The sequence below is a fragment of the Poecilia reticulata genome, linkage group LG13 (genome assembly GCF_000633615.1).
Source record: "Poecilia reticulata strain Guanapo linkage group LG13, Guppy_female_1.0+MT, whole genome shotgun sequence".
NCBI classification, from domain to species: domain Eukaryota; kingdom Metazoa; phylum Chordata; class Actinopteri; order Cyprinodontiformes; family Poeciliidae; genus Poecilia; species Poecilia reticulata.
In genome coordinates, this window is record NC_024343.1 from 726,068 (window position 1) to 740,459 (window position 14,392).

Sequence of the window (14,392 nt, forward strand, 5' to 3'; positions counted from 1 at the left end):
ACCTTTTAATTGGTCCAACAATCATCCCATTTGCTGCCTCGGCCGCCTTTACCCTCGAACCATCCCGGTTCTCTGTTAAACCAGCCTGTTCCATGGCGTTGCGGTGTGTGAGGAAAGAGATGGGAGTGTGTGAGCTGAGCTCTTTGGGTTCGTGCCACTCAGGCAAAGTCTGCCAAACCATTTCCACTGAAAGCTGTCACATTAGCCGACTGTTCTCCGTGTTTCTGCTCGCCAAAGTGCCATATTTTTATTGGCAGACAGACACTTTTATGTTTAAAGTTGCTGGCCCAGCTTTTTATATGTATGGGGGGGAAAAAATCAAGGCACAAAGAAATACAGTAGGATGTGTATAATCCAGTAGTCATGAGTTGGACAGTGTATATGCATCTTCCCTGTGTTTCTTTTTGACCCGGTTTGACTAGATGTAAAACTTTTTGCCAAGTACTGATTAAATTCATGTTTGTTTAGTTTTTGTGGGGTTAATTATGATGGCTGAACACACAGGGGGATTATTTGGACCGAGTGGTTATTGATATCATGGGATCTGCTTTAAACTATCAAAAGTTTTGTCCTGGATTAATGCTAATAAGGTTGTGTTGCCCACAGCCTCCATAGACGCCTTAATGGTCTGGCTGCAGACTCCCTGCTTCAACTGTTGACTGTAGCTGTGGTGCGAACTGTGCTGTGTCTTCATCCCTTAGCTTTGGGTTGGTTTTGTTTTATTTAACCTTAATTTTACCAGGATGAAAGCCAATTGAAATTAAAAACCTCTTCTTCAAGGGAGTCCTGGCCAAGAAGCAACAAATACAACACAAAAAGTTTCACAGTTAAAATTTCTCTTGGTCTGGCTCTAATACTCCGTCATACTTGTGTTACTAAACCCGTGCTTCCATTTTTTCCCGCACTTGTATCCTCCTCCATCAGCTCTGTACACCAGTGTGCTTGTACAAGCTACTTCTTCTACTGGTTTGAACAGGCGGCCTGTTGATTCATTTGAACACTGCTGCCACCTAGTGACCCGAGGCTTGTTTATGAAGACAAAGACAATAAAGACAATAATAAAGTCTTCCTGCATCTTTCATCACACTAGAGCTCACCAACATTTTCTGTTCAGACAATCTTTGTAGTAAAAGTGTTTTTGTTCTCTGTTTATCCATTTGACACATTCCCTTTACAAAAGGTGTTTTGTCAGCAAAACAAAAGTAACCCTAGCGATAAGGACATCAAAGCTACAAACTTCAAGTCAGTATCTATACATGAAAATGCTTACTATTTTTAAGTGTCTAACTCCAAATAATCATTTTGGGTTTTTTTTAAAAGTGCCTTTTAAAATTCCTTGTCTTATCTGAAAACTAAATTGATGCAAAACAAAATTTCATAGTTTTAATATTTTTAGTTTTTGTAGCTGCAAAATATATTTACCCTTTAAAGTACATTCAGGAATTAAAAAATAAATTTTTATATGCCGATTCTTAAAATATCCCCGCTGCTTAACCACGGGTGGCTCTGCTTTTTTAAGCAGCAGGATGAAACTCTGCTCTTACCACCAGGTGTTTCTTTCTATACAGTGTTCAGTGAGACGTCACCAGAGGTGCATGTCTTCACAAGTGCTCGTATTGTTCTTTATCAAAAGAAGTTCATAATCAGTTGATGACAGTCCTGCTGCTTCACTGTGTGCATTCCTTTGTGTGTGCGTGCGTGTGTGTGTGTGATTGTGTGTGTTTTGTAGGTATGTGTTTGTAATAGTTGAAAGAGGGCAGGCCAGAACAAAATGACTTCACAACATTTTTTCTCTTACAAGAACAGAAACAGCCTGCGGTAGAAACAAAGTGATTTAAGTGTAGTGATTTAAATATTATTTTTCTAGGATCACTCAGTAGCATTATGTGTCTGTATGTACTAGAGATGTGACGATCAGGTTTTTTCCTGCCGATTCCGATCACCCATGAGGGCCGATCACCGATACCGATCACATAATTATTATTTTTTTTAATCATAAGCAGTACCGGTTACATTAAGTGGAAAAAGAAACCATAAATTCACCTTAATTTAGACAAAAACTTGTTTTTAATAACTTTTTCCAAGAAGAAAACTAAAAAAAACAGGTATTGTGCAAATTGTACTGCTATCAGTAATACTATCTTCAACAATCTAAAATCAATGAAGGCTCTGAAGAGGTTAAATAATGCAGAGTCAAAATAAAACCTCTCAACATTGCCAAAAAATTCAAGTATACAACTTAACATTCAAAGGCAAATACAGAATCCATTACAATAAACAATCCTGAGTTACTGCATGAAAACTTCCTGATAGCATGGCGGCTACCTGATTGCTACTAGTTCTGATTGACTGTTTCTGACTGAGCGGAGTAATTATGCAGAACAAGGAGGAGGCAGAGGAGATCGATTATTTTTTCAGAGATTATCTGTCTCATGTTGGGCCAGCAAAAGTTTTAATATGTATGTAAAATTATTATTTTTTAAGTTAGATGCTGCAGCTTTAAGCAGACGTTTGGTGTGAAAGTCACTACCAGGTGGAGCAGAAGCGGCGCTCCGTCTGAAATATTACTACCTGTAGCGCGTAGCGGCGGTTCAACAGCGAGAACACAACCAGCGTCAGAACCAGCGTCATTCCCATTTGGGAATGTCTCTCGTCATTCCCAGATGGGACCATCTCGTTGCAGAGAAACAAGCTCAGGGCTCCCGTTAGTCATTATCATGAGTTAAAATTTTGACGAAAGTAAAATGTTTGTTTTTTGACGCATCTGTATCTTATTTTGACGGGATATGTAAACGTTACCATAGCGACCAGAGTCAGAGAGCGTTTGGGCAGTTGTCGAGAGGAGATGAGTAGAGCTTGTGAGTCTTAAGTCTGGTTTAGATGGCAAGATTTAAGAATTGTCGGCCGATTCTCCAAATCTCTGTGACCACAGAGTTGATAAAAGTGCCTCTGCCGTGTGGCTGGAGAAACGAACCGATTCCAGTCACGAACATCACGATTCCAGAAGAAACTCCACAAAACTCCCAACATAGCATACGGGAATTTAGAATAACCAAACACGGATGACGATGTAGAAGCAATAGTGATAGTTTATGGACTCATTTTAAGAGATAAAACACGTAACAAAAAGAAAAGGCGGTGGATAAAAGACGACGGGAGCAGCCGCTCTGTTTGCTGCACTATGATTTGGAGGTGACTGTGTTTTTTCATAGTTAACATTTTTAACTGAATAAACATATAATAATGACCTTTACATATAATAAACATTTCCACATATCATCTCCAATATCCACCGGACTCACAGTTGTGCGATATGTCAGCTGTTTGGGATTCCCCTCTGTTCTTACGTCACCGCGCTTTTTGATTGGTTACCTGTCACATTCAGCAGGTTGTATTCTCGTTCCCAGTCAGGGAAAACCCCATAGGCTGCGATAAAAAGGCTAAGACAACCCAAATTGGGTATATTCAGGATTTAGCGGAAACACCAACATGCAGAAGCCTTATCTGACGGTTCACGCCCCCCCTATCGCCCTCCCAACCGGGACGCAGCAAAATTTCCAAGTGTTGACCGGTCTGCGGTAATAAAAAGGTTGGGGACCACTGTCTTAAATGACAAAAACTGAAATTCACTTAGCAATGTCCTAAATCTAGAATTTAGAGCAGAAGGAACTGACAAAGAATGAATGAAGCTGGGTGATATAAATATTGAGCAGGGGTGCTTAATGGAACAAGTATCAGGTTGATTGATTTAGATGGAGAGGGAATAAAAACATCACAATTACTAATTGGAGCATAATTCAAGAATGACTCAAGAAATCAGAAAAGCTCAAAAGAAAAAAGAGACAGGAACCAGAATACCAAAACTATGATCCACAAGGACCAAGAACTAAAACAGTTTTAAGATCCAGGACAATACTGCCTTATTGTATGATGAACTCCCAGAACACTCTTCCTGAAAGCTGTGGTGTTCCACAGGGTCCATGGTGAATGGGTGGGGCTCGGCCTCGGAGGATGAGCGTAATTTTTCCAGCCATAGATCCAGTCTGGGCAGTTCTTCCGATGGCTCCATCTTTACCCACTGCAGCTTTGCCCAGGCCCTTGTGGCTGCTGCAGACAAGGCAGGCTACCGCCTTGAGGGAACTAGCCTCAGCAAGAGAGGTTGGTTTGTGGAAACTGGATACCCACTGTGCTGCTGCAGTGGAGCCGCTCTCCTCTAATAATTCCCTCTGTCATCAGCTGGCTGATGGTTTCTGCCTTCATGTTTTCTTGGCCTTTCTGCTTTTTTTGGAATCTGCACAAAGACTGTGCATGGCCCTCTTCTTGATTCTCCTTTTTTCTTCCATGGGTTGTATAAGTAAAACATGGGAGACCAGTTAAATATGCAAGCTTTTACACTTTTTGTTCTCTCGCTCTAAATCCTTCACTTGTGAATGAATGAAAACCGTTTTCTTCAAACAGTTTTGCCAAACTGAGTTGATGTCATGTGTCTTTAATGGTATCACTTCCATCTCTGCTCTCTGGGTGGCGGCTCCTCAGGCTTTATTAACCAGGCGGCCTTTTTGTTAATGGAATCTTTTTTTTTTTTTTTATGCACTGCGAGTATAAATTTGGATTGACCGATTTCTTGGTTTGCAGGTAAAGGCTTGTCCCACAGGCCCCGTCCCAGCAGTCCATTTTCAACAGATGGTAGCACAGTCGGCACACACAGCTTGGGCCACCAGAGGGTCACCAGGCCCACCCGCAAACCACGAAGTCAAGGCACAACACCTCACCGGAGAGACGCTGGTGCAGACGGTGAGGCCAACACGGCGTAAATATAATCCAGTTGGTTCAGTGAAATGTTTTCTAAAAACATTTATAACATTTTAAAACATTTAAGATCTTACTCGTCATATAAATTACTGTTCTGCTCTTGCATTGTTTACAATATTCTATGCAAGCAATATTGTATTTTTGGCTAGCAGGCACTGCTAGCCAAAAATTTAGCTTTGCTGCCCTGCACCACTAACAATAAACATTAGTTTTGCTAATGCTAAAGTTCAATAGCAACACATTACTTAGCAGAAGCTAATGCTAAAGCGCTATACTAACATGTTACTTAGCCAACTCTAAGTCGCTAAATTCAGCCATGTCGATACTCACCATGTATCACAAGGAGAACCTGAAGACACTCTCAAAAACTTTGTATGTGTGAATTTTTGCATTCACTAATGCTAATGCATTTTAAGCTATCAGCACATTAGCAGAACTCTGCCCACTATTGGTTATATTATAATTTTATTCATAAATGAACACAGAGTAGCAGCAATTTTTATATTTTATAGAAAATAAATCTGAAAATAAATTTGTAGTCACCCCCTAGGGGTGACTACAAATGGATGCCACCCCCAACCCGGATTAAAAAATTTTAAAACCAATTTTCACTTCCGTTACAGCTCCAATTGTTTTGGCACACCAGTTATGCTCATCTAAATGCTGAAGTATTTGCTAATTTTTCTGAGTGAAATTATTCATTATTCAGTTTCAGTTATTTTGGACAGAGAGCTTTAATGCAGGTCTTTTAGTCTTTTCACAGATTCCCAACAGTATCTAGATCTGTACTTTCATGATTTTACTTAAGTGTTTAGCTCCATACATCTTTCCATCAACTCTGAAAATATTTTCCACAGTATAGCGCTGACAGGATGATGTCCAATCTTAGTTTTCTCTCACTTATAGAGTTTTGTATGTTTACATCCTTCTATCAAATAAAATTATGAACTGCTTGTCTTGGTTTGTCTCATAAAATCCCAATTTGATACACGTGTCAGTTAATTTGATTCACCATGTGGTTTTTCTTTACAAAGACCTACCTCCGCCCCCTGAGCCTCCTCCCTGTCAGGGCCAGGGTCGCATCCAGGGCACCCGCAGTGTAAACAGCATGGCACCACCCACGGACAGGAAGGCTTCGTCTCTGGAGCGCACGCCCATGTCAGGGCCGCTCTGTGGGCCAGACGACATGAAGAGCTCCATTGACAGACAGATGCGAACCTCTCTGGAACATCATCGCCAGGCCCAGGACCGGCTGGGCTCCATGGACCGGACTGACGATGCCCGCAGGTGCCACAAATCAGGTACAGAGGAAACCAAGACCATCTCCAAACTCAAGGCAACTTTTAACAGTAACTATAGAGAAATTGTGAAGTTATGATGTTTAAAGCTGCAGCGCTTCAGTGTCAAACAGAATACCTGTAAGCAAGTTCAGGTATTCTCTTGTTAGATAAGGCTGGCCTATAAACTGATTTTATCAATCAAATTTTTGGTTTTGAAGATTTCATTTTTTACGCCCACCCCCAAGGCCGCCATCTTGTTTTACAGCTTCTTTTTAACTGGACATTGAATTTGGGTAAACTCTTTAATAGAATACTAGGGCACATAGTATTCTATTAAAGAGAATACTATGTGCCTCTGACTGGATATGTTTTTTTTCATAAGTATGAAAATAAAATCGTATTATTACAAGTATGCACACGTAAATAATACACTTGTTTTCTTGCAATTTCTGCTAACATTGTGCCTTTTTTTTACTGATATTATGACCAGATTTCGTAATTAGACAAAAATTCTCTTTGCCTCGCCCTTATTCTCCTTCTTACAGCCCAGGATAGGGATGATTGAAATAATATCTTTTGAAAATGTTTTCTGTCATTTCTTTTTTCAAAAAAGGAAGAGAGCAGAATAAAATGTGAATCGGATCTGGTAGGACAAAGTACAAGATTTTCTTTTTAAGCCACATCGGTCAGCCATATTGTTAGCTGAAGATAAAATTGACAATTTGAGTTTTAAGTGCTGAAGTAGTTCCCTATCATGGACTGAAATTTTAACAATTGGATATCCACATATTAGAAAAAATAAAAAAAATACATCTTCTATTTACCTCATATGATTCTGGAATTTAGAAAGAGTACCAAGAGTACCAAGAAAAGATTTTTACTGGAAATCTTTTCTTGATTTCCAGTGAAATCAAGAAAAGAACAAAGACAGTGGGCGCAGCTGTGCGTCAATTATAGGGTGTTTGTTCCCGTAGTTCTTGTGTTAAATCGAGCTTCCACGCCGCTTCGAGACTGAGCGAGCAGATTGCGCCGTCTGCCACTTTATCTGCTTTCCAGGATTCTCCCCCGTGATGGCCCGCTCCGCTCCAAGTGACGTAGCAGGGCGTAGCAGCCGATAGATGGAGCGTAATGGCCGCCGCTCTGCACTCCATCTGTGCATTTGTGTGTGTGTGTGCGTGCGTGGATGTGTGTGTGTGATCGTTAGCGCTGTCTGTGCGTGCTGCGCTGCCCGGTCCTGCTGGTGCCAGGGATTTTTTTTTTTAACTGATAGGTGTAAGACAACAATGGGGGCCACAGTAAGCGAGGGTCCTGACTGATGTTTAGGAGATTCCTTGGAGGTCAGGGCGGGCTCAATTACAGTCATTAGCAGAACAGTGGGAAGCAGTTTGATGAGATTTCACGTGATGACAGAGACTGCTGAGGGTTAATGTTGAGCTGCCCTGCAGTGGGAGAGTGGGTGATGGGGAGGCGGGGGGTTCCAACCAGTGGACCCTCTATTGTTGTTCCCCATGATAAATCTGGTGACTGGAAGGAGAGGTCATGTAGCACAGCCTGGCATTGCTTGCTGGCACTGCCGCTCTGCAGATGTCACGTTCCGATGGAGGGCTTTTTTTTATTCTTTTGCCCTACGTCATGTAGCTGTCAAACATTTCCAGTTTGAGGGAAAGTATTGACCACATCAATGTTTTCCTGCTGCTAATTCATTTGTCCACACATACAAAAATGTTACATTTGTAACATTAATTCAGTTCAGTTTAAAAAATACTTCATTTATCCCAAAAGGAAATTAAATCTCTTAACTCATATCATCCAAATATCTTAAGGTGATTGTTGTGGATGGTGATGCTCTGGGCAGGAATTTATCTACTGTAGCAGTCAGTTTTGCAACAAATCTATAAAGGCCTCTGACTGAAGACTGTTGACAGTCATGATAGACCAACATCTGAATTTCCAGACAGAAGATATTTCACAGTAGCATTACCAGGATACCAAGCTCTGCTAATCCACTTCATTTGCTCCATTTTAAATTTAAATCTTAAGATCAAGATGGATGGAAGATGGTTTGAACTTCCTCCTTCTCCCACAAATCTCCTCTGGGATTTAGAGTCATGGTTCAGGTTTTATTTGAGCTTTCTACATGCTAATCATCTGCTTCCAGTTGTAAAAGAAATAGCGCGTTGCCATGGTTACACATAACTCCTGTTATGTGCAAATATAGAAAATCGTAAGACCAGCATCCACAGCCAGAGGGAATAATTGCTCAAACATGCAACGCCTCGACTAAAAAACGATGAACTAAAGTGTAGAATAAGAACAAGTCAGAACGAACTGAGTAACTTCACCATGAGCAGCACAATTCAGTTCAATTCTAGATGCATTCTAGACCACTTTAATGTGTCTGTGATAAAGTAAATCCATACAAGTAATTAATTACTGACTAGTTTAATGTGAAGTGAAAAAGCATAAGAGAACTTCAAAATGTCTCCTGTCAGCCAACTGGATCCTGAACTCCTGACTTCATGTTCATGTTTTCCCTCCCCTTCATTACATATAAAACAAGCCGTGGAGACGTTTCTTTTCATTATATTTAAATATGTGGATTGCTGGGGGTTGTTACCGTCATCCTTTCTGTCATTAGTTTTATTAGAAATATATTTACCGAGAACAAAATACTTTTTTTGATACTTTTTCTTCTGTGATTTTTCTGTAAAACTGTCCACCTGAAATGTCTGCATTTTGTTTTCCAGAGGATGGGTGTGTCCCGTACAGCAAGCCGTCCTTCCCCTCCCCCGGGGGCCACAGTTCCTCTGGGACGGCGTCCTCCAAGGGGTCAACGGGGCCACGCAAGACCGACGGGCCGCGGCAACCACAACAGTGGACCGCCACGGAGCATGCCGAATTTCTGGGGGCCAACGGACATGGAGAGTTATGTAAGGGCTTGTTTCCATGTTAGCGCCATTCTTTTAGGACTTTACACAAAAATGAAAACAAAGCAACAGTGTTTACTGCCATGCATTTCCTTTTTACTGGCTTGGACACTACGTGTTAAACATATATGGCAATAGTTCTAAAACTCCTGCACAGCCATTCATTTTTGGAATATAATAGAAATATCTTTTATTGTCCCACAAAATGGGAAATGTCCTTGGCAACAGGGAATCGATACAAGTAGACTCACAAAAACAGAGTTAAAAAATACAATTCTGTACAGAATGGACAACATTTCAACATAAATACTGTGCAGTTATATGTGCAAGTTAAATGTATAAAAAAGATTTGGTTAATTTAAAAATGTACACAATGTTAATATTACAGTGGAACAAAAGTGTTTGGCCTGCATAGTTTCATAAAACTTCACATTGATCCACTTGCTTCCCTTTTTGCTGCTGAACAAAATTAACCCCACAGCATGCTGATGCCGCTGCCATATGTTTTCTCTGTTCTCTGTTTGTTTAAAAACTTTTTTTGACTTTTGCTGAACAGCTGATTAAGACCTAGTCAACACATAGTCGTGTGTCTGGGAAGACGGATCCATTTTTATGTGTTTTAGAGTTCCATCCACATAAAAACTGAGTTTAATATAACTACAAACAATTATTTGAGAAAACTCTGTATTTATGTTTGCGTGTGAACATGGGAAAACTGAGATTTAGAGTCCCGCGCATTGCAGTCTGCAACAAATACAGTATTAATTTATCCACAAACTTGCTTTGACACAATCCCCAATCGACATTGTCTTCTGTATTTAACAACTTTATATTCTAATATGCTATTTAAAAGTAGTTCAACCTATATATTTGACCACACAAGTGAAATCTATTAAACTTTGTAGCCGTAAATTGTGTCATAACTTGCCAAAATGTGGAAACATTCAACACATATGAATACTTTTGCTCTACAAGGCTTTTGAGGTATTTGTTTCCACTTTTACTTAGATGTTTTTCTGAACCGTCTTCATGTTTCCCTCCATGCTCATCTCCTCCACAGAGTGACCCTCCTGGGCTCCTGTCCAGGCCAATAAACTTTCTCCTCTTACCTGTGCGTTCTCAGAAGGGGAGGTGCGCAGCAGCGGAGGGCGCCACAGCGACGAAGCAGTTTCACAGAACTATACATGTGATGTAAAGTCACAAACATACTGTACATCTCACAATGGTTTTGTCCTCAAGAAAATATTTTCCACCACCTACCTTACTGTAATTTTCTTTTTGTTAGAAAAAGGCAAGTTTAAAAAAAGAAGAAAAAAAAAAAAGGAAACATCTATGTGGGGGGAGGGGGAACTTTGTTGTATCTACCCTTCGGGAAAAGGGAATTTTGTTTCCTGTAAATATTTTCTTTGCCATGTTGTTGCATTGCTATGCAAACCCAATAGAGTAAATTTTTTTTAATTATTATTTTATTTCCATATACAATAACAGTTGGGTTTTATCTGGTTAATTGTACTATATGTGAATTAAGTGGCTTTTGTGCCATACGATAATTGTTTTTTTAATCCATTGTTTGTTAATAGCTACCATGAATTATTATTAATATTATCATTATTATTAATATTAATTATTGTTTTTTTGCACTGCAATTTTTGGTGATAAGCACAAAAACATAGCTCCTGCTGACATGAAGAACCGGACGAATATGTGAAGAGGAGTTTCTGTACTGTAAAGTAAAGAGAAGAAGATTATATTCTAGTGTACAGAGAGATATTAAAGAGTCATGCTTTTCTCACAGACAGCATCCATTTCTACAGTAGAGACGAACCGAGTGGCAGACGCTAGTCCTGAAGGCGCGAGGTAGAGCTACAAGCCTGGGAACGGATCTGAAACGTAGGCAACTCATGGATTAGGCTAGGTATTAATTTATTGTTCTCCTTCTTTTAAATTTATGATTTAGTGCCTAAAACATTTACAAAGTGGATCTCATGCTCCTACACAGTACAGCCTCAAACTTTAAAAAAAAAACAAAAAAAAACAAGCGGTGAACTTTGTCTGGATGCTGACATCACATCATGGCACAAAGAGGGTTTTATTTTTTATCAAGTTACAAACCCATCTAAACTTCCTTCAACAACTAAATTACGTTGTTTACATTTTATTCGAGCTGATTTTGTTTTACATTTGCTGTTTTAGCACTTATTTAATCGTTTAATCTGTTATCACCAATCGTATCAATGAAGAAAACATTTAGTTTACTGGGAACAGCCGAGTTATTAATGTGGCAAATGTGGGAAAGTTGGTTACTCAGATGTGAAACAAATGGTCAGTTTGCCTCTTTGTCGATTTCTATACAGTTTAACCATACATACCTGTAACATGTCAATTAATTCTTCGGTTACTTAACAATTTTGAGAAATTAAGAGCAGAAAAAAAATCATAAAATCTCAAAATTCATGTTTGATTTATTTGAGAATTAAAAATTCCAACTAGCTTAGTTCTTAATTCCAGGTTGAAACCAGTTCATTTTAGACATGGGCCAGAATCATTTTACGATAACCTGTGAAAACAGCATAGTGTTATGCTATTTACATAATAAAATCTTTATAACATCATGTAGAGAGCTACATCATGTGCTAAAAGCAACAAGTCTTCCTACTGCTGCTAATATAGTACATTCTGCTGATTATTACAGTTTAATGTTATATTTAGCTTCTTATTATTTAGCATTTTGTTAAATAAGGTTCAGGGTTTAAAGGTGAATGTTATAGTACAGAATTCATCACATTTTTGCTCTAAAATCAACAAGTTATTAGTGTGGCTAGCTAGCCTGCATTCACCTGCTTAAATCCTACTCCTAACTTACCTACAGTTGTTTTACAACAGTGTTACCTTATTAAGATAAGAGGCACTCACTTAGGATGGTTGCCAATGGGGAGGAAAAAAAACACAATTTAAGCTTGTGGAAAATGTTGCAGATCTCTTTACAGGCAGTGTATAGGGGAAAAATAGAGATAACTGGAGAAAACTTAGGTCACTCTGGAAACTCTTCAAATCTACTTTAAACCACAGAAGCTTTTCATTTTTTAAAATAATTTTTTTGAGACCTTGGTATACCTTGATACATATATTTGGCCCATGCCTGGCAACACTTATTAAAACTGAGAGTGAGGTCAATGGAAGTGCATGGACACATCTAGTTCAATGTGTCATCAATAAACCTAGATTAATCTGTCTTCACTGTCACTGGTGTTTAAAAACAATATTTAAAATAAATGACGCTTAACCTGGTGGGGAGGCAAGTAAAGCCTGGTGGCTCATCAGGCTTATAAAGCACAGGGGGAAACTCAGTGAACTATAAATGGATTAGATAAAATTGATTTGTCTTTAAAGTCCCCTATTAAAGTCAGAAATGACAAAAGGGCAAAGTGGCCAGCATCCAAAACAAGTACAATCAGCATAGTATTGTCAGAAACTTTTATTTATTTTTTAATGGTGATTACTACACACTGCACATTTTTAGGTTAGAGAGCTGACGAAGCAAAGGCCTTGTACATTAGCCAATGGCTCCACTGCCTTCACATCTAGAGCCACAGTGGGAAGCAAAAACCCTTTCTTATCCACCTGACTGCCACAAAAACATGCTCGTATCATTTACCGCTTTCGACTTCACAACATCAGATTTTTTTAGATATGAATCTTTTCCAACAAATGTCCTTTTTGGAAGCTAAGCTTGTTTCTTTGTATGCCTTTTATGGACTCCCAAGACGCTGCTTACAACAATGTTTTTCAATTGTAATGTTCAGAATTTTTGTGGTTCAATGACTGTTTGTTTTTGTCTTTTTTGTACTGCTAATGTTGATAAAAAATGGGGATGGGGGAATAGGGGAAACTAAAGGCCATCAAAATGCTGTTGTACTGTTGTCGTAACACCATTGTCGTATTTTATTTTATTTTTTTAAGGATACACCCAGTGGCCAGTGTTCTGGGAATGAGGTGCAGAGAGTATCTCAGGTTATTTAGCATTCTGGTGGTGTTTATGTATGTGTATATATGTGTATATATCCATACACATCTCCACTTGATTATTCCATTCCTTTTTTATTAATAAACACTTTCCATCCCATGTTGGAATCCGTTATACTCCTTTTTTCCCGTTATTTTCATTACTTTTTAATTTTCTGCTGTGGACTTTGATCCCAATGTGCTGGTTCATCCAACTTAAAGACAAGATGTCAGTAAAAGAACATACCAAATTTGAAATTGATATTTCTAACGTCTAAATGCATTTTTGTGTCTTTAATACTCAATTTTCTTTTAAATCACAGTGTCGTTTTGTATTTATTAAAATGCTAATAAAGGTATATTGTGAAATATGCATACAAATTTGTAAGATATAAAATGTGTTGTTTTTTTTTTCTTTTTAACTGTTATCTTTGTTCCTTGTGAACCTTGGGGTCGGGGCTGAGCAGCGAGGCCGTTAAGAGGTGATGTGGAGACTGTGCTCTCAGCACCGTGACACGTCGGTCAGTTGTCATCCAAGTCGCTCTTTGTCTTGCATGTTCACTGCACTGCTCTTCTCGAGTCGTAACTTTTTGACACGGGGAGTAAAAACACAATTTGCTCGTCAAGACAAAAGAGAAAATGTCTTTTTCAAAGTGCTTTACCTCTTTCCGTTTGTTTTCTCAATATTGTTGGTTCTTTGTAGCCTATCTGTGTCTTTCCTTTTTGCTATAAAAGCGGATTAAAAATGACAAAAAGTGAAAGTTGTTGGGTGAAGTCTTTCCTATACAGCATGGAGTGAGGTAACACTCCAAAGCCAATGCCATTTCTACGGTCGGTTCTCCTTTCTTTTTTTTTCCCACCTCTTTGTACACCTCCTCCTGTATTCTCTTGCATGTTCTTCTCCGAAATAGAGAGTGAATCAAGAAAATAAACTCCTACAGTTTAGTTCTCATGACCTGTAAAATAAGTCCATCTTTTATTTCCTTGTACCTGGATCAATATCAAATAAAAGTATTTTTGAAAAATGAATTTAAATGACTTAAATCCTTTGTCCTTGAAGGAGATAAATTTAAAATATCAACTAATTAGTTGGCATATCATTAGCATGCTAACTAACTAATGCTAGTTAGCAGTTAGCATAGTATACTGCATTGCTATGCTAATGCATTAGCATAGTAAACTGCAATTACTATGGTAATGTTGCCTTCCAGTCGTAGTTGAAACTGCATTTCAAAATGGCCACTCATCGCAACATTAGTAGAAAACTGTCGGGGAAACAGATAAAAATCAAAACGCACAGAGTGCGCCTAAAATCAATGTGCTTGCAACTATAAACTGAACAAATTAAAAGTTGTGTCGACTAATGTAAAG

At 38.8% G+C, this 14,392-nt stretch overlaps 1 protein-coding gene across 9 annotated transcripts in view; it reads left to right on the top strand.

Moving 5' to 3' along the window:
* robo2 (roundabout, axon guidance receptor, homolog 2 (Drosophila)) overlaps positions 1-13,782 on the top strand; it is a 518,827-nt gene extending 505,045 nt beyond the window's left edge. For 6 of the 9 annotated variants that reach the window (XM_008424869.2, XM_008424870.2, XM_008424864.2 and 3 more), the window contains 5 exons: positions 3,976-4,158; positions 4,636-4,794; positions 5,847-6,113; positions 8,840-9,022; positions 10,080-13,782. In XM_008424869.2, the coding sequence (XP_008423091.1) occupies positions 3,976-4,158; positions 4,636-4,794; positions 5,847-6,113; positions 8,840-9,022; positions 10,080-10,081 (794 nt within the window). In that variant the 3' untranslated portion in view covers positions 10,082-13,782. The remainder of the gene's footprint in view (positions 1-3,975; positions 4,159-4,635; positions 4,795-5,846; positions 6,114-8,839; positions 9,023-10,079) is intronic. The other 3 variants (XM_008424871.2, XM_008424873.2, XM_008424874.2) reach the window with 1 other exon arrangement.
* Positions 13,783-14,392: the final 610 nt, after the last annotated feature.